We start from the raw sequence: 25,546 nt of genomic DNA on the forward strand, positions 1-25,546 counted from the left end.
CCTTGACCAAGTCATTTTGCTTCTTGAGCCCTTGGTTTTGTCATCTATAAAAGGAAGGAGTTAAAACAGATGATCTCTGAGGTCCTTTCTGCCTCTTTTGACATACTAGCAAGGAAAATGTATGTTTAGAGCATTCTCTCATGCAGAAAACCCTGAGTCTGCTTTTAGTCAAGAGAATAAAGAATGAAAAGCAAGTAAGACTAGAAGGAGGAACTTGGGTGGTGTTCAGTTTGACCTGCTGTGCTATAGTGCTCGAGGTATGGGATGCCTGAGAGGCTTCAAGGGTGTGGACTAAGGCATTTTATGGCATTTGGGTATCTCTCTGGATCTAGGACCAACCACCTGGCAGCAGGGCAAGGAAAGTTTGGGAACTGGGGTTTTCCTGTGAAGCATTCAGCAAAAACTTGCTCAGCATAGAATTCAGGGAGTGCTTAGAGATAGAGGTTGGTGTGCTGAAGTTGTGGACATTAAGATAGCAAGTAGTGGGTCCAGACAGGGGAGACTGATTAGCATCAAGAGCCAAAGCAAGAGTCAGTGAAAGGAGGAAAGGCAGGTCAAAGGAAGACTCCAATAATTGTGTAAACAACATAAAGAAAGGTATTAAGCTCGGTGAGCTAAGACTATCTCCAAAGGGGTTTCCCTTGAGGCTCCCAAATAGGCAGCTATGTTAGCAGAGGCAGCTAGGAATATGTCCAATGTGTTCTTTCTATGCAGGAGGCTCTTTCAGGTAGCTACCAGCTTTAATCAGTGCTAAGTTTACCTATACACTTAGGAGATACATAAAAGTCTGACCAAAAGTAAGCAGGAGATGCTAATTGGGCCTTACCATAAGTGACCATATGAGAAAATAATGAAAATATGAATTCTGGCTAGGCAGATCAATTTGTGACTTTTTTTTATTGTTTTCTAGCAATTCAATTCAGTAGACATTTATTAATTGCCTGCTGTGAAGTTCCATATTAGACTCTGGGAAGAACCTAAATAAATTAAGTAAGCTGCCTTTCTGCTCTAATGGAGCTTATAATTGAATAGTGCCAGAAATATTTTCGTTCTTGCTTTCCTATTTTGTAAAACCACCTACTGTCCTGAGCACTGGGAGAGAGCATCATAGAATCCTTGAATTGGATGGAACCTCAGGCTCATCTCATTATACTCCCGACTTGAAACCTGAGTCCTGTCTATGATACTTCTGATAAGCATTCATTCCAGTGGCTATTTGAAAACTTCTTGCAATAGGAAACTCATCCTTGAGGCAGCCCATTCTGTTTTTTGGATAGCTTTTAGTTCTTAGGAAGTTTGTGCTGGTATTGAACTGAAATCTGTTTCTGTGTAACTTTTCCCCCCTTCTCCATTTTCTTCTACTTTTGCCTTCCATTGCCAAGCTGAACAAATCTGATCCCTCTTCATCGTGACAGATCTTAAGATGTTTGAAAGTAGCTGTTCTGTCTCCCCTCAGTGTGCTCTTCTTTAAACACCACCCATAGTCCTTTCAGTAAGATCTCTTTTGACATTTTTCCAAATCCTTTCATCATTCTCATTGACAAGATGGCATATGTCCAGAAAAAAGTAATGACTTTAAACATGTGACTCTTGAGTTGATTATAGTATTCTCAATGCAATCTGTGTAATTCAACATTTGTGGAGGAAAAGGATGCCAGGTTTCATTTTGGCTTTATAATCTTTTTAAAAATATTTTTTGATGTGGAAATTTCCTATCCTTTTCCTCTGTCCCACAATTTCACTACTAATTCAGTTCTCCCTCAATTTCCTTCTATTTGGGTATTTATGGCATCTTCTACAGTTGGACTATAATCTCACACTTTGCCATTTGGTACCACCACGTCCTGCCATTGAATACATGGTACATTAGTCAGAACGTTGCAGAGATTGGAGATTTTAGACTATATGAAAAGAATTAGCCATTTTGTGGGAAAAAAGGCCCCAGGATTTAAAGTAAAAGGATCTGGGTTTGAATATTGATTGCTACTTAATAGATATTGTTGGGCAAGTGATCCAAGCTTGAGCCTCAGTTTTCCATTTGTAAAATCCAAGAATTGGATTAGGAGATTCTGTGACCCCTATATTATTGATTCTCTCTGGAATTTTGTATATACAATTTACTTAGAAGAATTGCTATGAATTATACTTTGCACATGGAACTCAGAACTGACCATTAGCATTGGTTGTTAACTTCATTCTCCTTTATTGGCACATAATTTCAAAATTGCAAATAAAGGGAAGTTGTATATCCTCAGAGGAGAGTATGTGATATTTGAGTGTTAGGGAAAAAAATACATTCTTTAAATAAGAAAGAACTCTCTCAAAACTATAATTACATTTTCCAGACCCCATTATGTATTGGTTTTGTTTAATTTTTCAGTGTCTTTCTACCTCCTCTTTCCCTCTTTTGGGAACTTTGTGGCTTTCAGAAATAAACGATACTCAGAGCATTGAAAGTTTGCCATTCTTTTTTTTTAATATGCTGTCTCGTGACCTGATTCTAAAGTCAGCTCCTGTGGAATAGAGCTAATTTATCTGTCTCCTCTCTGCTTATCTGAATCCCATGATTCCTTCAAGGTCTGTCTAAGGCTTCTCTGAAGCATTCAACCCTTCACCCTTAGGTCTTGATGGTGTAATTGAATTTACCAGGGATTCTACTTCCTTCTTGGAACCAATTCATAGATCCTTACCCCAAGTTCCAGTGCTTTCTCCTTTACTAATTTCTGAATCTTCCCAGATTTCTCAGCCCCAAGCTGAGGCCCCCAAACCTTTTGACCCCTGGGGTTTGGTTCCCTGGGTTCAGACAAATGCTGCACCAGATTCCTAATTCCCTGTTCTTTCATCTTTTCATCATAACCAGATGCCCAAGTCTGAAAGCTGTTCCCTCTTTTCTTTCTTCTCTCCTTTCTACACAGTTTAGACAATGAGTACATTTCTAGGGTTCCTTTTAAGGAAAAAGAAAATATGTGAACTCAGAAAGAATATGCCAGAGGAAGTCTCTCTCTCTCTCTCTCTCTCTCTCTCTCTCTCTCTCATTACCTACTCCCAGTGGTGCTTAGATTCTACACTCTTATCTTTAGCAACTGTTCTCTGGGTTGAACACGGTTCATTTTTCTTTTGAGGTTCCAGAATTGCTGGCTTCATCATGGTTACCCTATAAGAATGGCATTTTCCACTTCAGAATAACATTTCTATGCCAGTTTGAGATTTACCACCTAATTGTGCTGAATTGAATATCGCTGATCCATTCTGCTCTTTGCTACTTCCTTCCACCCTTTACTCCTGGCCTCCAAACATGCAGTGCCTTGCCCTACCTCTGTGGTCAAACTATCCTGTCTCTTTACTGGGTTTTCCCACCTTCCCTTTGCTTATTGGATTCCTACTCATCCTTTCAAGCTCAACTAAAATGCCACTTTTTATTTTTTTTTAACACGATGCCCTCCCTAACACCTTTGAACCCTTCTTCCTAGGACTTCACATGGCAATTTGTTTGCAACTCCATGTATCTAGCATGTGATATTTAGCATTCTAGTTGTCTATGTTTGTGTCTTATATCTTGTTTGACTATGAACTCTATGAAAGGCAAGGACTGAAGCTTATCAAAACTAACTCTAGTTGTCTAACTCCCCTAGGGGCTAACATATTTTGCATATAAGAACAAGTACAATAAACAAGCATTTATATAGAGCACTTTAAGATTTTCAGAGCACTTTATGTAGGCTCTCAATTATTCCTCCTGATGATCCTGGGAGTAGGTGTAATTATTATCTTCATTTTCCAGATGAGGAAACTGAGACTGACAGATATTAAGTGACTTGCCCAGAGCAACACAGCCAGTAAGTGAGTCAGGATTTGAACGTAGGCTTTCTAGACTCCAAGTTCAGCACTTTAGCAACTATGTGACACCTTGCTGTCTCAGTGAATGAATAAATACCTGGAATTTTCTCCCTCCTCTTCTCTCTCTCCTCTCTTCTCTGGTTTGCTTCAAGTCCTAGCTAAAAGCCCACCTTCCACAGGAAACTTTTGCCAGTCCTCTTTATATGCTAGTGCCTTCTTTCTGTTGGTTATTTCTAGTTCCACCTATATAGAGCATACCTTGTTTGTATGTTGTCTCTCCCATCAGACTGAAAGCCCTTTGAGAGCAAGGATTATCTTTTTCCTTTCCTTGGATCCCTAGCACTTGAAACAGTGCCTCACCATATATGCACTCAATAAATGTTAACTGACTGATTACCACTGGATGTCTTGTATTTTTAGTTATCCTTATGTGTGCATTTTTTATTTTCTGTACTATACTGTAAATTTCTAGAACAGAAATTCCCAAACTTTCTTCATTTCTGGCTCCCTTTAGTGTCTTAGTAATTTTTTACAGTGCCCCAGGCCAAAATAAGTGCCTAACCATTTCATTTATTAAGTACTTGGGGCCACAAACGTTATAATTATTTATGTCCTAGCAATTCAGTAGATCTTTGAAAAAATGCATACAAATTGAAAGAAAAAAATAATATTTTTCTTTAATTCTTACACACAATCACTACTGGGATGTGGGCATCTGTTGGACACTGCTCAGCTTTTCAAACCTTGGAATCAGATTGAACATCACTACCCTCATTTCCTGTTCCTCATTGATTTTCATGTCATGCTTGTTTTTTATCACAGCAGCTGCTAAAATCCCAGCTTCACAAAAATATGATGCAGCAAACAAGAAAGTTTGAGAAGTGACTGATGTAGACAAAAGCATATCTCACATACTCAAAAACATCATTGAAAGGAACATAGTGTGAATCTAATGTTAACACTATGAATTTCTTCCAACTAGTTCACACAGTGTCTGACAGATGTTGAAAACTTTGTGGTGCATTATATAGTAGCCCTTGGGGCATGGTTGAGGAGGAATTGCATTCCCAACGGGCAAAAGATATGCATTGCACTTTTCATTTGATGTAGCTGGTGCCTTTCACATGGTACAGGTACTATAAAACTATAGAATGTTATAGCCAAAAGGGACCTTACATTTAGCCCAATACCTTCATCTCATAGATCACATAATTTTAAATCTTAAAAGAAACTTTAGTGATCATTTAGTCCTATCCCTTCATTTTAGAGCTATCTTGAAGCTCAGAGAAGTAAATGACCTGCTAATAGTCTTGTAACTAATTACTGGTAGAGCCCCAGTCCAGTGTTCTTTCTATTACCCCAAGAAGAAACATTTAATTAAGAACTGTTGATTAAATTTGATATCTATTCAGTAGAAATTTTAAATATTCTTATGGACTTATAATTTCGTTTCTAATAACCTTTTTCTTTACCTCATTATGTTCAAACCTTGTCCATATGCTTACTGCCAGACTGCTTTCATTGTTAAATCTTCCATAGAACATCCCCACAATCTGCTGGTTTTTTCTTCTGGTTCTTTGAGTATCTTCAGAGTGCCATTTTCTCACTTAGACCAGCTGTTGTTTTGTCATTACATGAACAACCTTCCCAGACATATCCTTAATAACATCTTTCATTGCTTCTCAAGCACACATCATTTTCAGAAACAGGAAGAAATTTTGTTAATATAAAAATAATTTATTGTACACATATATGCTTATATATGTGTATATATAAGCAGGCACATACTTGCACACACACACACATATAGTATGAAGTAAAGTTAGTGAAACCCTAAGTTAGCTTTGTAATTTATAATATTGAGTATCTCTTCTGTGTTATTTGCATCCAACATCAAGGTAAAACAAAAAAGTTTAAAAAACCCCCAATAATTTTATACAAAAATCTTTGTTTATGAAGATTTTTTTGTTTTGTTTTTATAACTTAATATAAAACAGATTCCCAGCCTGTAGTTCATGTAATTGCTTCCCGGCGTCAGGATTGGTCAGAACATGAGATTGCAATGGAGACTAGCCCTACTATAATTTATCAGGATGTATCCAGTGAATCGCAGTCAGCTACTTCAACAATCAAAGCTCTCTTAGAACTCCAGCAGACAACAGGTATGAATCTACATGCTACCTCGAATGAACATCATCTCTTCATTCTTTATCTTCACATATTACTGATTCCATATATTCATTGTTGCATCTTGGGCATATTTCATTCCCCTGTGCTCACCTGTCATCATTGATCCAACCTGTTTGTCTGACATGTGCAGGTTCTCTAAAGGAACAAAGAACAGAATTGTTAACTGAGGAAAGAAACAAGTAAAACTCTTCTCTCCCCTTCTTGCTCAACATGACAAAACCTGTCTACTGTGGGCATTGGATTTAGGATAGTTTCAATCAAGAGGAACAGAGAAGATGGAATGGAAGGTCTACTCCCCTCTTTGCTGATGTTAGCTGAACCATTTTGAAATCTTAAAAGTACATCCAGAGCAGCTTCTGCTTCACAGCCTAGCTGAGGGTGAAGAAGCACTGCAGAGGTCTGGTTAGTCCTACCCCTTCCCTAGATGTGCAAAAGCCTATTTGGTTGATAGTTTTTATTTGAAGGCCTCAAGCATAAGGTACTTCTCTTCTTGCCATGGTCATTCATCCCCTTGTTGGAAAGTTTTTGATTGTCAAAACATCGTTCCTTATGTTGAACTGAAAGCTGCCATCCTCTCTCTTTCTTGTAGCATATGAACTCCTTGAGGGTGCAGGGACTGTTTCATCTTGGTATTTGTGGGCAGCATCCAGTAGATAGTGAGGGCTTCTTAATTCATAACTGCTTGTTGATTGGCTGATTTGATTTCCCGCATTTGTTCTAGGACTGCCCTCTAATGTTAATCAGAGTAACTAATCCTTCTTGTGCACATACTAGCTTGTTAATTGTCAGACTCTAGTTGTTCGTGTTTTAAGATTATGGCAAAGAAATTGTATTGTTGATATAAACACTCTTCTGGATCCATGCAGTAGAAATCTGTTGGCCTTCCAATAGTTTGAGTAGTGAAACATTGTTCAATTACTAAAGGTTTTAGAGTGGCATCAGGGTATATTGAATCCTAAGTCTATTGAGAGGATTCTTTGTCTTTACTAAGCATCCAACAAGTCTTTTGGATGAGAATTCTGTGGGGTTAGTTTAATTTAATGTAGGTTGTATTCCTGGTCCTCCACAGAGTCTCCTGATGCCTCCTTATGGTATAATGGGTCATCTTGTCTTCTTGAGCACTACCCATGGGTCTTCACAGAGAGCAGTCACTGAGGAAACCTCAAGAATGGCCATGCCATTTAATTATTTACCGTTTGTTGAGTACCACCTGTGTACAGACTGACTTCAAATAATTCCTTGCCTAGAACAAAACTTAATAACCCCTTATCTGTTCTGTGTTGACCCTGCCTGACACAATCCCTTTCACCAGTTTATTGATTTCTCTCCACCTTACCTAGCTCTAGACCATTCCTAGTCCAAGTTCCTAAGCAGAGATTTAAAATAATAAAAGTAATTTACATTTGTATAGTGCTATATACTCACAGAACACATTGTGCCTTACATAATCTGATCCTCACCAGAAACTCATGATGTAGTGTGAATGTTATTATCCCCAGAGAAACTGAGTAAACAGCTACTTAGGAGCAGAGCTGAGACTCAGACCCAGCTCTCCTGACTCCAACCTTTGCTTACACAAAGTCCATTGGATGGGCCTGGGTAGAGGGGAACATACCTCTACCCACTGGGCCCTTCTTCCACTTCATTTTTTTCCTGGTTCTAGCTGTATCTACAAAACTTTTTGCAGGACAGAAACACCTGTTACTATTATTGCCATATGTTTTCATTCATTGACACATAACTATTATGTGAAAAATTATGTTGTTATTTATTCTTGAGGCTGATTTTTATGTTTTAGGAAAACAAACTAAAATGGTAAGTCTAGGTTAAGGCCATCCCAAAAAGGTGTGACCTGAGGTAAATTTCATTTATTTGTTCCCCAGCATTTTAGCCAAATACAATCAAGAACAGATATCTGAGGAAGACCTAAATGGGAAAAAAATCATACCGGAGGAGTACTTGTGAAAAGCCAGACACAGTCTTATACAGTCTTAAGAGTCGGAATAGATTTCTGAGGTTATCTTGTTCAAACTGCACCTTAACTATAAAATCCCGAAATAGTCTTCCAGGTCCTACCTGAAGAGTTAAGTGTAAATGTACTGAAAAGAGCTTTACATTTGTGATCGGAGGATCTAGGTTGAAATCCTACCAGTGTTCCTTACAGCCTATATGACATTGGGCAAGTAACATAACCTCTCTGAGCCTCAGTTTCCTCATCTGTAAAATGAGGGTGTTAGACAAAATGATCTCTAAATCTGTGATCATAGGGGAGCCCCCTTTACTTCCCAAGCAGCCCATTCCATTTTTTGGATAGCTCTTGCTCTTAGGTTATTAGGAAGTTTTCATCATGTTGAGATTATGTCTGCTTCTTTATAACTTGTACCTGTTGCTCCTCTTTATACCCTTTGAAGCCAATCGGAATAAATGTTATCTCTTTTTCCCATGACTGTGCTTGAATACTTGAATCAGGTTTCATATTCTCCCTAAGTTTCCTCTCCTCTAAACTAAATGACCCAATTCCTTCAGCATGCTTTGCGTAATGCGTAGTGGTGGGGGAGAAGGGTGAGGAGGCCTTGTTTGTTCTTCTCACTGGGAAGTCATCTTTCCCTACTTTATCCACTGCCTGAGTAGCTTCCAGGACTTTTCTACTGAAAATTTTTGTTCCATATCCCAAGGTGCTACTCTAGTTTGGGTATTGTCTGAACTGCAAATGAAATTCCTTCTAACTCTCTTAAACAGTGAAGGAGAAATTGGAATCCAAACCAAGACAAGCCACTATTGACTTGAGTCAAATGGCAGTTCCTATTCAAATGGCCCAAGAAAAAAGGCGCTCTCCCGAGAGTCCGTCAATCGCTGTGGTGGAGTCAGAGCTCGTCACTGAGTATATCACCACTGGTGAGTGACAAAAAAAGTCATGCCCCAAGGCTGGAAAAGCACCTGTTCTCTTTAAAACTGACTGATGTTCCCTTTTACTATAGCTATGTGGAAATAGGTTTTTAGCTTTCATTGGACTGGAAGTTCCTCAGGAGCAGGGTCTGTCTTGTATCTACATTTATATCCCCAGTGCCATACACCTAGTCAACACAAAAATATTTGTTAATTGCATTTTTGGATTTAATGGTGTTAATTCAAAGGGAAAGAAAGAATAAATATTTATTCCAGTAGAATTCCAGTGCTAAGTCATATCATTTTTGGAATATGCCCTGTCATTAACATTTGGAAAGTACAGATAATATGTTAACATAGTTTGTGAATAATATAAGATTGTGAAATGATCATAAACATGTCCCTGTAGATGGGGTTACAGGTGCAGAAAAAAATGGTAAAATGAGGTTCATCTTTGAAATATTTTGAGATAGCTGTTTAAAAATACATCCCAGCACAATTATTTAATATAAAGGAGAAATCTGGATAGCTATAAATCCCCCTCACTATATAGGGGTTATGGTGGAAAGCAAACGAAATATTTATTTTAAAATGCATTTTGGCAGCAAAAAGGCTAATGAGATTTTTAGATGATATATACAGAAATGTTAAACAGGAAAGATAATATAGCTTCTCTTTCCCCTTCTCTGTTGAGACCACACCTGGAATACTGCTTTCTATTCTAAACACTTCATTACCTAGAAGGTTTGTACAAACTGGAGGGAGTTCAGAGAATAGCATTGTGAATAATTAAAGGGCAAGGAGGAATGACTTACGAGGCAATATTTGAAGAATCAAATTTGTATGGTTTTCTTAAGTGATGATTAAGGGAGAACATAAGCTTCCAAATATTTGAAGGATGTTAATACCAAAGAAGGAAAGGCATTACTTGGCATTATTCCAGAAACATAATTAAGAATAATGGACTAAAATCACTTAGAGGAGAAAATCTAGTAAAAACTTTGCTTTAAAAAAAAAAAAATAAAGTAAATAAATAATGAAAAGACTGTAGACTAATCATAAAGAGAAAGATAATTTTTTTTAAAGTCTACTCTTTGGAGACATTTAACAGAAGGCTTGGGAAAGCAGTAGCAAGCATGTTTGGGGATCAGTATTAACTGCTTGTGGATGGACTAGATGACATAATAGTAAAGGTAGAAGAGACCTGTGATTTTTTTTCCTTTATCCTTTTCAGAACGCACTGATGAGGGAACAGAGGTTGCTTTTCCCCTTTTAGGTAAGTGGTGCACTTCTCTCTGTAGTACCATTATAGGTGAAAAGTTGTGGTGTCAGAATAGATACTTTGTATGGATGTATTTATCTACTTCGGCTAGAGGAAGAATAAAATAATAAATGATTGAAGTGAGGCAAGACATACTTGAATAAAAAAATAGAAGACATTTTCAGAAATGAGCATTGCCCATTATGAGAAGATAAGGGGCATAAAAAGAAGCAATCATCCCGGTGGCTAGATATAGTAGGCATTTAATAAATGCATGTTAATTAACAGGTTAAGCCATTTACATGGCTCATTTAAGATCATTATCATTTTCTCTTCCTCTTGTTTCCATGCTGTAATCTTTTTCACTTTCCCTTCTTCCTCAATCATGGGCAAAATAAGATTTGTTATAAACCAAAAGCATCTAGTAGTAATATTAATAGTTTAAATTTTTATAATGTTAGCTCATGTTTATGTTATGCTTAATAATTTACAAAAAACACTTTTCCCATAACCACATTGTGATGTTATTAGCATAGTTTTACAAATGAAGTATCTGAGGCTTAGAGAAGTTAATAGATTTTTGAGGCAGTAGGTCAAATTTTGGGCCTGGAGTCAGAAAAACTTAAATTTAATTCCTGACTCAAACATTTACTAGCTGGGTGGCCATAGGCAAGTCACTTTACCTCTGTTTGCCTCGTGCTCCTAACTCTAAAATGGGGATAATAATAGCACCTCCCTCCCAGTTTGTTGTGAGGATTCAATGGGTTAACATCTGTGAAGTGCTGTGCAAACTTTAAAGTACTCTATAAGCACTAGCTTTTGTTTTCCCATAGCTAGTAAGTGTCAGGACTGGGATCCACCAGGTCCTCAGGTGTCTGACTCTTTCCACTGGGCCTATGGTATCAGCTCACAGTTCTATAGGATTTGAAGTTTACATGAGTCTTTCTTCTCAACAAATCTGTTAGATACAGAGGAGATCCTGAAGTACAAAGAGGGGAAATGATTTGCCTATGTCACCTAGCTAGCAAATACCAAAGCTAGAATTAGAAACTATGTCTTCTAAAGAATCAGAATCTAGGTGCTATTGCCACTACACTAAGCTGCCTCTCTTTATCTGCTGCCTTTTTTTTTTTTTTTTGCTTTTTGGAGGGGGAAGGCAGGGAAATTATAAATACGTGATTTGCCCAAGGTCACGTGGCTAGTAAGTGTTAAGTGTCAGAGGCCGGATTTGAACTCAGGTCCTCCTGACTCCAGGGCCAGTGCACCACCTACCGCTCCTTTTTATCTGCTTCTTTGTACTTCCTAGCCATTGGTGCTGATTTTCTTTGTCTCTCCTGAAACACATACACAAAGAGTTATTTTGGAGGGGGTTAACAGTGTTTTGGATGGTGATCATTGTGGTTACAGTCCCAGTTTTAGAGACCTGTTAAAACGGATTTTTAAAAAAATTTATCAAAGAGTTTTAAATAAACTAATAGCTATGAAGATACAGACATGCATTCCATATTTTCTTATAGAAGCATATTCTATTTTTTTCCATTTCTTTTAATGTCTCCTTATGTTTCATTAGAGAATTTCATTAAGGTAGGCTGCTTAACATCATGCATGGTATTTCCCCTCTAGTAGTATTCTAGAAGAATTTTTGTTTTCATTTGAACTTTAACTGAGATGTTTAGTTTGGGTTGAGGATCTCTGGCTATGACAGCTTTGGTTAAATTACGTAAGTTGAAAATTATGTGTACATCACAGTGAAATACAGTTTAAATTCTGCTATGTTTATTAAAAAGGGAAACGCAAAAGTAGTAATCGTGTAGGCTAACAATTTTATCTTCTATGGTATAAGTTTTTAAATGCCAGTAATGTAAAATGTGCACCTGAATACATGTGGAATGTCTAATAAGGATAGATTAACCCTGTTCTCATTGTGCTGGAATCCTTAAGGGGTTTCAAATTTCAATCTTAATGTCATAAGAATGGGATTTTCTACATTAATTTCCTTTATGTTTGTCTCCCTCCTGGATATATCAGCATGACCTTTAAGAATAAAACTAGTGCTTCTAAATTTGTATGTGTATGTCTGTATGTGTGTATGTGTATATGTGTGTGTATATATACATGTGCATGTACATGTATGTATATATAATACATACATACACATATATAGAGATAGATAGATAATCAGCCAGTCATCTGGGCACTCCAACAATAAGAATATAGATGAAGTAGAAAAAATTATGGGCTTTTGCTGTACAGAAGTTCTATAGCTCATACTTGGTCCATTCTGTCTCCTAGCTGATTCAGAGCACTTTTCCCATACCTTATGAAACATTTCTAAAATGCTGTAGAAAAGCAGGCATCAGATATTACCAGTCATTTTCAAATTTTTTAATCAAAGCTGATAAAATAAATTAACATCTTTTGATGTGAACTTTTAACTTATTCCTACTACTGCTTTAACAAACTTCTTTTCTTTAACCTATATTTTCAAATGAGCTTTGTCTGGGTCAGAAGAAAGAACAGTTCATTTTCTGCTATTTCACATCTTATTTATTTTTCCCTATTTGTGTATTACTCCTTTCTAGTTTCCAGAGTTCTTTAATACCCATTTTCTCATTTGCTCCTTACAACAACTCTTTAAAGGAATCAGGGCAGGCATCATTAGTTACTCCTATCCTCTCTAGAGGAGGAAACTGAGGCTCCAAGACATTAAGTGACAGGTCTAGGGCCACTTCATTGGTTAAGTGGGTGAGCCAGGACTCTGAAAAGAGCCCGAGATTGAGAATCTGAGGGTCTGTGTTTGAATCCTAGCTCTTTCACTTACTCCCTTTGTGGCCTTTGGCAAATTACTTCCCTTCTCTGGAGTTCTGTTTCCCCCTCTGTAAAACGAGGGGCTTGGACTAGATGATCTCTGAGGTCCATTTCAGATCTAAATCCTCTGATCCTGAATCTAAAAACCAGATCTGACTCTTAAGTTCCCTGTTCTCTCCACTGCACTATGATGACATCTCACTTCTTTAAGAGCTCTGAGAATGCCAACCAGTGCTATACTGTAGTCAGCTTTGAAAAACTTCCAACTATTTTGGAATTAAATTTGGAGTGAGTGTTAAGGGAGTTAAAGCCCATGTATCTTCACACTAGTCTTGGAAACATTCAGTTTAGTAAATACTTAGCAATATGGGACTGATGTTTTCAGTAAGATGAATGGAATAGGCCTCAGTGGAGAAAAGGAGGAATGATCATTCAAACATCTGTTCTCCCAGGCTAAGAACATTAAGGGCCTTCTTTCCTTTGCCTTGTAACCTCATGTACATTTGCTTAAAACTACTAGTGGTTTCAGATACTGTGGTTATTTCTGAAGAAATACCATTGCCTACTGTATTTGCAGTTAGCCATCGTTCCCAGCCCCATCAGCAGTCCTCCCAGCCCCAGCGGACTCTGCTTCAGCATGTGGCCCAGTCTCAAACAGCTACACAGACTTCGGTGGTGGTCAAGTCCATCCCTGCATCATCTACAGGCGCCATTACCCACATCATGCAGCAGGTTGTAACTACCCCCTTATTCCTTCTCTTCCATCCCATCTACAACTAATCCTTCCCTGTTTTAAGATTTCATCTTGCTTTATGATCAACTGTCTTCAGATATCTGAGAAGTTATTTTCTGAAAGAGGGATCAACTTACTCTACTTAGCCCAGGAAAAGCAGCACTAGTAGGAGCAGTGTGTGGAATTTGGAGGTCAGCTCAATGTAAGGAAAAACTTCCTAATTAGAGCTGTGCTAAATTGGAATAGCCTGACTCATGGGGTAGTAAATGTCTTGTTACTGGAAGCTGACGAACAGAGGCATCTTGTCATGGATGTTGTTGCTGGGGCTTGTGATTGGGGAGGTGGGGAAACAGGACAAGATGACCTCTGAGATCCTGTTCAGCTCTAAATCTGTGATCCTACAACCCCTTTTATTATCTTTACATCTGTGATTCTGTTTTGAAAGTATAAATGATTCAGTGATGTCTATAATTCATAGAATGCTACTCCCTTCATAAGGAAGGAATGATAGAAGAGTTGACCTTCCTGAACATAAATACTTGAAAATAATTAGTAGATTAAGAATATTCTCTGGCTAGCAATGAACATTCATATTTTAAAGCACTGTTCCTGTCTTGATAAATCTTGCTTGTTTTCATGAAGCCCACTCTGATGTCCTACATTTGACTGATAACTTTATATTTATTTTACTGTTAGGGAACCTAGAGGTGAGTAAAATTCTAAAACATTTGGTTTTCTGATAGTCTGGCTGTTTTTTTAATCAGCAGTTAATCCTTATAACGCAAAGGTAGCACGTACCTGTTATCCTAGTATCTACCTACCAGGGAGGCTGAGGCTGGGAGATCTCTTTAACTTAGGAGTTCTGAGCTGCACTGAACTGAGCTGATCAATCTTGTCACTGAGCTAAATCTAGCATCAGTATCATGAGCTCCCAAGAGTGAGGGACTGCAAGATTGTGTAAAGAGAGGTGATCTGGCCCTGAACAGAATTGGAGCAAGTTAGGGCCCTTGTACTGATTGATGCTGGAATGAGCTACGTGAAAAGCTATTGAACTTCTTGCTTGGACAAGATAGGGAGACTCAGTCTTTTAAATAAAAAAAAGCATTGTCAAACTCAATCAGGTGACCATCAGGGAAGAAATGACTCAAAATCAAGCAAAAGAGGGACTAATTAGAAATGTTAAAATTTTTCAGATGAAATATTCCTTTTTTTTTTTGATAAATTAATTCTTGATAAAATAATTGACAGATGCTTTATTGTTTTCAAAGTTCTTTATTTCGAAGTCTGATCCTTGAGGTTGATACTCCAAGAATTATTATTCCTGCTTTCAGATAAGGAAACTGAGGCTCAGAGAGGGGGAATGATTTGTCTAAGGGCTCTTAGTAAGCATTCAGATCCAAGTTTCCTTATTTCAAATCCATTTCTTTTCTTTTTTACTACATTGTGCTGCCTGGCATTGGTGACCTAGACTGCAGCATCCATTGTTCTAACCCGAATGCAAGATCTTGGTAGATGTCTTCTTGTTAGGATCACAGAATGATAGCATCGCCTGCTGTAGCTTATCATAATTGCAAATAAGTTACCCCCAAAGAAGGAAAGAATAAATAAACTACCTTAAAAGAAATAAAGAAGAAATTTTGGACTTGAAACTATATTGTCAGTGTGATAACAACATATAATCCCTAGATTAATGTCAGTGCTGAAATGGATCTTAGAATCCCTCTAGCCCAGTTCTGGTTTTTTGCAGAGGAGGGAGAAAGCCTCAGAAAGGGAAAGTCACAAAGTCACAGCATTGGAAGGGGCCTCAGAGATTGTCTAGCTTAGTTCTTGCTTGACTAGTAATACCTTCTGCAACATCCCTCATCAGTGGGTATAGAACCTCTGCTTGAATGACTCCAGTCATGATGAAACCCACTACATCTTGAGGCAACTTATCACACTTTAAAATAGCTCTGATTATCATAAGGTTTTCCTTACATGAATCCTAAATCTGTCTCTCTGCAACTTCTACTTATTTTTCCTATTTCTGCCCTCTGGGGCCACACAGAACAGATCTGATGCCTTTTCTCCATGACAACCTCAGATGCTTGAAGACAGTCCTCATGCCCTCCTGCTAGTTTTCTTTTCTCCATACTAAACATTCCCAGGTCCTCCAGCTGATCCTAGGGCATAATTGTCAGTTCCGTTATTTCCCTGATCATCTGTAGTCTCCAGCTTGTCACTGTCCTTCTAAAATATGACATCCCAAAGACTTGCCCAATTTCACACTGGCAAAGATATGCATTTCAGTTAAATAAATACAGTAGGCGATGCACCTTGGAGTAGAGAGAACAGGCTGATCCCACAGAAATTATGATTCTTCTGATGTAACTGGGATAGTTTCTTTCTTAAACCTTCATTTTTTTTAAGGGAACATTTTATGACTTCTGAAGATCTCAAATCTTGGATAAATTTTGAGTGACTCTCTTAACCCACTAATTTAAGGACTTTTAGGTTTTATAGTAATGCAACTTGCAAAAAGAATTCTTCTGTTCCTCTAAAAAGGGTGCAGGGGCTCTTGGGCTTTCAGAGATGATGCCAGTGGTGTTCAGGCTCTGGCAGGTTCTCACCAAGCTGGAAAAGCTTTGAGTATGAGCCCATTGACATTCCGTGTTTGTTGTTGGAGGAACAAGCCTAGCTGAGTGTAGAAGGCTCTTCACCAGAGGGTTGGCCAACCCAGAAGATGAATCTTTTTGTCCATCGCAACTCATAAGACAGCCCAATAAGGCTGCAAGAGGGTTGTTGTCTGCATCAGCAGAGGAAACATCCATAGTGATGAAATTATGCTCTTTTGAAGTTGAAGAATTGGCAATGCAGGTGCTTTTGTTACTTCTAATGTATTCTTCTCCCTTCCCCCTAGGCATTAAGCAGTCATACAGCTTTTACCAAACACAGTGAGGAGCTTGGAACTGAGGAAGGTGAGGTGGAAGAGATGGACACTTTAGACCCTCAGACAGGTCTGTTTTATAGATCGGCTTTGACTCAGTCACAGGTCCCCAAACCACAGAAGCCCCAACTGGAGCCGACTCAACTGCAAGTGAAAACCCTTCAGTGCTTCCAGACTAAACAGAAGCAGACTATTCACCTACAGGCCGATCAGCTCCAGCATAAACTCCCACAGATGCCCCAGCTTTCCATCAGACACCAAAAGCTCACCCCTCTTCAGCCAGAGCAAGCACAGATCAAGGCCGAGGTACAGCACACCCAGCATCATCCAGGGGCCAAAGAAAGGCAGCTGCCCACGCTAATGGCACAGCCCCAACAGACTGTAGTACAAGTTCTAGCCGTGAAAACCACACAGCAGCAGCAGCAGCAACTCCCCAAACTCCAGCAGGCACCGAATCAGCCAAAAATCTACGTGCAGCCCCAGCCCCCGCCCCCTCAGGGCCCCCTGCAACTCCCCGCAGCTTCCGAGAAACAGCCGGCGAGCCAGGTAACAGAATATTGATAGCATGCAAAGTTAGCCTGCTCTTTCAAGGAAAAAATGAAAACACCACTCACGGCCCTGGCATGGTAGCGGGGCTTTCTCCTGGCAAGAGGAAAAAAAACGCACAACCTCATTGCGCTGGTAATACTTGTCCTGCCTGGAGGTTGGAAGTAGGAAAGAAATGTACTCATTAATATAGGAAGAAAAAAAAATTGGTAGCGCACAGAACTTGATTTTTTTTCAGTTTTTGTTTTTGTTTTTTGGTTGTTTTTTTTATGAAATTACTTCAGCATTGATCAACAGTGCATGGCATCCATGTCCCTAATTATTTTTATTTTTGTTTTTTTAGGTATTAAATATTATTCATTTTCGTGCCCATAAATTTTTATTTCTGTGGCAATAAAGCTGAGTATACTGCAGTCTCCTAAGGATCTCCATTGTACGTCTTCCTTTGTAGTTTACATCACCATCTAGTTAAATTTGTCTCCTATTTTGCAGAAACACAATCTTATGTATGGGCAATCAGAAAAAAAAATAGACGGAGAAAAATCAGTGACTTTGGAATGATTATATCTATTTATCTTTTTTACAAAAGGCAAAATAAAAAATTAACTCTTCTGCCCTTTATTTGAAAAGGCAAAAAGTGTATACGTGTATAAACATATATGAGATTATTTTGAAAGGGGACAATAGCGTTCCATGTGGGGGTGTAAATCCCAAAGGAAAACGAGGCTGCTTTGTCTTTTTCTTGCTAGGAACCATGGCTGACTGTCCAAGGGGTATTTCAACCTCTTCCTCCTTCTCCAGCCTCCTTTTAAAAAAAAAAAATGTTATCCTTATTTAAAACACTGAGCTTCAAACTGTCTTCCTAGTGTCACAAATGTTTATTTTGCCATTTGGTCCAGGTGATATTGATGAGGTTTAAATCAAAGAGACCTAGCTGTAACACAAAAAACCCAAATTTGATTTTCAGGTGGAGCAGCCAGTTATAACTCAAGGATCCTCTGTTACAAAGATAACCTTTGAGGGGCGGCAGCCTCCCACTGTTACAAAGATAACTGGTGGCAATTCTGTGCCTAAGCTGGCAGTGCCAGTGGCAGGCATATCTCCCATGCAGGCATCTGAGAAGACAGCAGTCTCAGACATTTTGAAAATGTCTATGATGGAAGCTCAGATTGACACAAATGTAGAACATATGGTAGTGGATTCCCCCAACAAGGCTATTGCCACTAATAAACTCCCTGGTGAAGCAGACTCGTCGCCCTCTACCCAGGTGGTGGCAGTAGGGCTGGCGACTTCCACTCCCCAGCAACAGAAATGTAGAGAGTCCTGTTCAAGTCCTTCTGCTGTTGGCTCATCTTTAACACGGAAAACTGAAGCACCAGGAGTACCTCCAACAGGCCAGTTCATACGTATTCAGAATATAGGCCAAAAGAAAGCTGAAGAGAGCCCTGCAGAAATTATTATCCAGGTAAGACTTGGCAGGGAAAGTCTGGGAATATTGGAAGAGTGGCTGTGCATGTGTGTTACGAAGGTACAGGGCTACCTTTTAAATCAGTGGCAGCAAGGAGAAAAGAGAAGGTCTTTTAAAAAATTATGTGATGACTTTGGTTTTTAGGATGACAATAAAGATGGCACCATTTAGTTATAAACTCTTTCTTTAAGAATATCAAAAATATTTGTAGCTGTTGCCTAATTCCCACAGTACTCTTGAGAGCTCAGGACTCTGTTTTACATGATTAAACACTCAGCCACCACACTTGTCTGTCGTCATTTTAGCAGGTTGGCACTAACATCAGCCAAAAGAGCCTTGGTCTCTAGGGTCTTTTTAGGTCCCCCAATTCTTTTTTTTTTGTTTTGTTTTTTGGAGGGCAATTGGGGTTAAGTGACTTGCCCAAAGTCACATGGCTAGTAAGTGTGTAAAGTGTCCGAGGCCAGATTTGAATTCAGGTCCTCCTGACTCCAGGGCCGCCCCCCCCCCACTTCCCCCCCCATTCTTTTTCTTGAGAGCTATTGTCATTCTTGGCCATTTTACATTTCATTATGCAGCAAAAACCTCATTTAACTGATATGGAGAATGGATGAGTAGATTCTAGAATCTCAGAGTCAGAAACCACTTCAGGGCTTATCTAGTCTAATCCTTTACCACTGCATGGATGTTCTTGTACAATTTCCTTGATCCATTAACTTTAGCATGAGCACCTTCAGTGATGAAGGACTAGATGCTACCTGATATAATCTGTGACAAGACACTGCCTCTGAAGATAGCCAATCCTTTTTTGGCCAGCTGCTGTCATTAGAATGTTCCTTCGACCCTGGAGCTACCCCATCCCCAAACAGCTTCTCTTGCTCATAGTTTTGTCCTTTGGCTCTTACCAGAATGCATCTGCTCTGCTGAAGAACAGGCTGTCAGATGTGGAAAGACAGTTGTAATGTTTTTGCCCACCTCCAGGTTGTCTTCTAATGAATCCCCTAGTTCCTTTAGCTGTTTGTTACATGAGATGGTTTTGAGTCCCCTCCCCATTCTGGCCTACCTCCTTTGATTGAATCCTAGTTTTAACTCATATAATTTTTTGTTATACCTATGGCTAGCCACAAAATATTTTTGTTTCAGTTCTCATTGTTGGATTAGTTTCCAGTAATCTTCATTCTATTTCCTGCATACGCTAACTAATATTACTCTTGGATGGCATTCTTGCAGTTTTTTTTGCTTTAGATATAGTTTGTGCAATGATTGCAGATTTAAGAGAAATAGAAATGACTGAAGATGTACAGGGGCGTGTGTGTCTGTGAGAGAGAAAGTGTGTGTGTGTGTGTGTGTGTGTGTGTATGTGTAGGGGTATGTATGTGTATAGGTGGGAATGGGAGGAAGCAGTTTGAATTCTTGATGTTACCGTTTGTTTTCTTTTGATTTGCAACTTTCTGGTTCTTAAACTAGAATACCAAGGGCGCATTGTTTCATTGGATCTAAGGTTGAAAGAGACCTTAATGATCATTTTACATATGAGGAAACTCATGAAGTCTCAGAGAGGGAAGCCAAGTCAGTAAGTGGCAGAGCTGATATTTGAATCCAGGTCCTCTGACTTCAAAGCCATTGCTCTTAGAGGGCATGGAGTAGGTAAGAGTCTAGGAGTGTCTCAGTCAAAGATTGGGTTAAATGGATTCTGGTTATTAATTAAGGTTTTAGAGTAAAGTTGGCCATAATCACTCACTCTGGGTCATTCTCTATGATGACGTAATTTCAGTCCTTCCCCTGCTACTTACTGTTCTTCTGGTCTGTGTTCTTCTGTCCGCCATTTGTGAGAATACTAACTCATGTTAGCTCAAGAAAAATATAGCTAAGTAAGTAAATGGGGGAAACAATACTCATAGTTTATTCTAAAACTAGATAGAAATGATTTGAATTATCCACACTATTTGCACCCCTCTGTAATAGCAGATGTTTAAGAAGCTTTATGCAGCAGAAAGAGGTCTGTGCTGGGAATTGAGAATGAGGCTTCAGTTCTGGTGCCACCCCTGCCCTTCTGCTCATATGGGCAGGTCCCTTCCCCACTTGGCTCCTCTGTCTGCTCACCTTTAAAAGTAATGGATCTAACTAGATGATCTCTGAGGTCCCTTTCAACTCTTAACCAATACATGAATTGGCTTTGGGTTTCACAGGGCTATTGGCGGCATGTACTTATATGCTCTGTAAGCAGCAGAATCGCCAATTTCAAATTCAGTAAAAGGTCCTTGAGGATTAATGAAAGATACTTATAAAAGCACTTTGCTTTCTCTAAGTGAATAATAATAGCTGGCATTTTTATAGTATTCTGAGATTTGCCAAATGCTTTACATATATTATCTTATTTGAAAGTGCTACTTAGTATGTGGTATTACTACATATTTATGAGGAATAGCATTTTAATAAATTTAAAAGGGCATGTTGCCATCTTATGAATATGTAGGCAGTCTAAACATAAAATAATAGTTTATAACTTTAAAGGACTTTCCAATTAAGCTAGCACAGTCACCCTATTTTATATACTGAGACCTTGAGAGAAGGGGTTTAGCCCTTGTAAGTTCCTGCATCAAATTAGTAGGCAAGTGAAAATTCTTCAACACTAGACTTTTTCTAGCCACAGAGAATGATAAAATAAAGCAGAACCAGCCCTTGAGTATGTTGAGTTGCCATCGGAATATGATCTAATGCATAATTTACTTATATCTACTATATAATTTCTTATATCATGAATTGTCTCTGGCTCCTCACAGTAGAGTTCTTTAGTTGAACACAGTAACTCTCCTTGGTTTTAAAATTTGATGCTTATAACAACACACACACACACACACACACATGAAGTATAAAATATAATTTTGGCCCTGGAAGGGATCTTGGAGAACATCTAATCTAGTATATCTCTGCCATCATCTCATTGTATGACAGGTGAGGCATTTTCCTCCTGTACATGAATGAGACCATCAGACTAGATGATCTCCAAAGTCACTTCCAGTTCTAAAATTATGTGATTGTAAGGTCAGAACAGCTCTTTCTTATCTTCTAGTCTTATGTCTTTTTTGCTATACCATGCTGCCTTGATTGATAACCTCTAGGAAATACCTTTGAAAAACATTCACCATCTAGCCTCCATGCTGGTCTCCTATTGAGAGCATCTCAATATTGAGGTCTTTACTCCTCAAGACCCCCTACCCCATCCCACCCCCTGGGCTATTACAGAGGTAAAAATGTTGTCATGTGTGTCTTCTGTTACAGACCATCCCTCAGTATTCCATTCCTTGTCACTCCAGCTCCAATGTGGTGGTAGAGCCCAGTGGGTTTCTTGAACTTAATAACTTCACTAGTCAACAACTGGATGAAGACGAGACGGTACTGGAGCAGGACTTGGACAGCAGCACAGAGGAGGGGACAGAACCCAGTCCTTCCCAGAATTCAGCCGAACGGTCCTAGTGTTTTGGACACCAGAGTGCACTTTAAAACCTGCTGGGTTCCCTTCCCAGGTGTCCAGGGAATCCCTTGTATTTTGATGTATAGAGAGCACTTTGCAATTAGTTATGCTGTGGATCCTGAAATGACAGGTGCATTTCACCAAGATGTTGCTGCCAAAGCACCATTTTAAAACTTGAGTTGAAGCTAACAAGGGTGGAATGTCCTTTTTTAAAAAAGAATAAAAGAAAATAAAAAAAGAAAAGGAAAGGAAAAGGAAAAAAAATTCAAATCTGCAACAACTTGAGACCTGATATATGAACTTCTCTTGGACTATAACTAGATACAAAACTTTGTCCAGCAATGAAGAGAGACTTTTCCTGTTTTTGTTTCTCAGTTGGCATCTGCTAAACAAAACACCATTGGAAAGGACTGTGAATGGACATTGTGTTTTCAGAAAAGCACACCAGGGACAGTTTTAAATCTCTCTCTCTTTCTCTCTCTCTCTCTCTCTCTCTTTTTTTTTTTTTTTTTGCAAAGCCCCAGGAAATGTTGAGCTGGTGATGATTTTGCACTTGGCCCAATTCATGTTGAATTACTAAAAAACTTAGAAAAATATTAGCACTAAAGTTCTTTTGGGATCCTTAAAAGAGGTTCAGTTATTCACTGTTGGTCACATGTGGATTTGGTGGCTGTCTTTGAGGCTTGTGTACTTTTACAAGTTGTATGCTAATTTATTTACAAAACAATATTCTTAAAGCCACAGGCAGCACTATTCACTTTTTGTTTAAATATAAAGATTTCAAAACAGGCCTTGCCCCTTTTGACATATTCCCTTTAACTAGGAACACATTTTTTGAACACACCTGGGAGAATGTTTCACTGTGATGTGGAGGGAAAGAAACTTTTTGAGCCTAAAGAAAATGTTCATTCAAATTAGGAAAAATCATAATTATTTACAGGATGAGTTCTTACTGTGAAATTGCACATTTATATTGAACTAAGGCTTTGGGAAAACACACATACGTATACTTATACACTCACTCACCTCTTTCTTGTTGTCTACCCCCTTGTGAATGTATAAATGTTCAGTTGCTATTCTAAGCTTACTATGTTTTAAAGGTGTTCTACCTTCTTAGGGCACAGTCTATTCAAGCAATATGTTTGGGTCTTGTGATCACTGTATGTCACAGATAGAAAGGGGGTGGGTGGGGGAGGGAAATGAACTGGAGGGTTAGAGAGTCAGTTTTGACAAGTTGTGGAAAAGGAAACAGTACTTTTCATTTTTTAAAAAATGTAAATAAAATAAGTTTTTAATGGTTTTATATAGATTTCACTATAAATAAGCATTTTAAGACTTTGACAAATTGTTGACCTGTATATATACATGTATCAGCATAACTGCCCAATTTTTTGGTGCTGAAGTACTGTAAGTAGAATTCATCAGCAGTCTCCTAATTTTTGCGTCTACATTTTTTTTAAACTGTGATATTGTAGTTAATAAATTCCAACTAAAGGAACACTGAGGATTCAAATACAAGAATTCAGGAGATGTACTGTTTTGTTGGTTTTTTGGTGATGATTATACGTAGCTATTTCTAATTAATAATTTGACTTAGTAACCTATAGATGGAGCTGTTGTATATCATTTAAATGTGTTGACACTGGTCATAAAAGTCTTTGAAACTGATTCTGATAAGTGGAACAAGAATTTAGATCTTTTGAGTACCAATCCAGGGTTTTCTACTATACCATGTTTAGGTCTTTAATTATAGGGAACTTGATAGTGTTCTAAAGAATTACTATACTCTAATATTATCTTCTATTTAGAGTTTAGCCGTAATACATTTCAGATTGTTGTGCCAAATAGAACTGCTATGGGCCATATTTTCTATTTTTAATATTGATATTATCAAATAAGAATCATAGAACTTTAAAACTTGAAGATCTCTTTAGGATATGGATTATCACAGCTAGAAGGGACCACAGAACACCAAATGTTAATGCTGAAAGGAATATGTTGAATATTTTTATCAAGACCTTGGAAAAGACTAACGGTGTGGATAGCATAGTTTTCAAATTTTCAGATAATGATACTAGCAGGAATGTTAACTTCAGACAACTTTATCTAAGAAAATATTGATAGGCTCAAACATTTGAATTGAAGATGAAATTTAATTAATGTAAAGTTTTACAGCTATGAAGTCGGTTTCTTAAATATGAGATGATGTGTTCCTAGTGTGGTGTGATATCCAAAAGACCTTATGTAACTTTGGACTCTTAGGTGCAGTCCTGGTAAGTACTAGTGAGGCCTTATATGGAGCACTGTGTTGAAGTTTGGGTTGAGGAAAGGCATAGATAAGCCAGATGGTAACCAGGAAGATGAAGGGCTTCAAGTGTATGCCATATGAGTATTGGTTGAAGGAACTGAGGATCTTTAGCCTGGAGAAGAGAAGACTTGGAATAGGGGAGACATGAGATTTTCTTTAAAGGCAGTCATATGGAAGAGGGATTAGATTTGCTCTTTGGCCTCAGAAGACAAACCAAAGAGTTATTTTATTTTTGCTAAGTCGGGTTTTTTTTTTTTTGGAGGGCAATTGAGGTTAAGTAACTTGCCCAAGATCACACGGTGCTGTGTGTGTGTGTTAAGTGTCTGAGGCCGGATCCGAACTCAGGTCCTTTTGACTCTAGGACTGGCGCTCTACTCACTGCGCCACCTAGCCACCCCTGCTAAGTCATTTTTGACTCCACGACCCCATTTGGAGTTTTTTTTGGCAGAGATACTGGAGTGGTTTGCTGTTTCCTTTTCCAGATCATTTTATAGATGAGAAAACTGAGGCAAACAGAGTTAAGTGACCTGCCCATGGTCACATAGCTAGTATCTAAGGTCAGATTTGAACTCACAAAGTTGTTTTCCTGACTCCAAGTCTGCCACTCTATCCACTGTGCTACCTACTGCCCCTAAAACAAAGAATAGTTAATAGAAATTGCAATTCCATTTTAGGTTCATTGTAGGAGAAAACTGGTTAGCAATTAAGAGTTGTCCCAAAGTGGAATGGGCTTCTCTAGAGTAACAGATTCTTCCTTGCTAAAAGTTTTTAATCAAAGGTTGGATAATCACTTGTCTAGGTGTTATAGAAGGGATTTGTTTTCATATATAGGTTGCACTGATGGTCACTAAGATGCATTCCAGTTCTGAAGTTCTGTCACTTTGGAAATTTAGGTGCCATCCCATTATTTCATGGATAAGAAAACCCTTGCCTAAAGTTACACCCATTAGAGTAAGTGACAAAAAAACTTATTCAAGTTTTCTGACTCCCAGTCCAGGGTTTTTTTACTTCTATATGCTGTTAAAGGGTCATTGTGTAGTAGAGGTTAGTATGCTGGACTTGGATTCAGAAGTGTATTAAAATCCTTCCTCAGTTACTTAACTATCTATGT

General features: G+C 38.5%; 1 protein-coding gene across 7 annotated transcripts in view; it reads left to right on the forward strand.

The window, feature by feature from the left end:
* Window positions 1–23,657, forward strand: part of EMSY (EMSY transcriptional repressor, BRCA2 interacting) — a 91,930-nt gene extending 68,273 nt beyond the window's left edge. For 4 of the 7 annotated variants that reach the window (XM_069070884.1, XM_069070885.1, XM_069070886.1 and 1 more), the window contains 7 exons: window positions 5,835–5,999; window positions 8,767–8,922; window positions 10,148–10,189; window positions 13,560–13,714; window positions 16,615–17,187; window positions 18,155–18,652; window positions 21,935–23,657. In XM_069070884.1, the coding sequence (XP_068926985.1) occupies window positions 5,835–5,999; window positions 8,767–8,922; window positions 10,148–10,189; window positions 13,560–13,714; window positions 16,615–17,187; window positions 18,155–18,652; window positions 21,935–22,129 (1,784 nt within the window). In that variant the 3' untranslated portion in view covers window positions 22,130–23,657. Of the gene's footprint in view, window positions 1–5,834; window positions 6,000–8,766; window positions 8,923–10,147; window positions 10,190–13,559; window positions 13,715–16,614; window positions 17,188–18,154; window positions 18,653–20,119; window positions 20,300–21,934 lie in introns of all 7 variants that reach the window. The other 3 variants (XR_011165008.1, XM_069070888.1, XM_069070889.1) reach the window with 3 other exon arrangements.
* The last annotated feature ends 1,889 nt before the right edge of the window (window positions 23,658–25,546 follow it).

The sequence above is a fragment of the Petaurus breviceps genome, unplaced genomic scaffold, assembly GCF_028583685.1.
Source record: "Petaurus breviceps papuanus isolate PSGF00001 unplaced genomic scaffold, PetGlider_PUasm1.0 90823, whole genome shotgun sequence".
Lineage (NCBI taxonomy): Eukaryota > Metazoa > Chordata > Mammalia > Diprotodontia > Petauridae > Petaurus > Petaurus breviceps.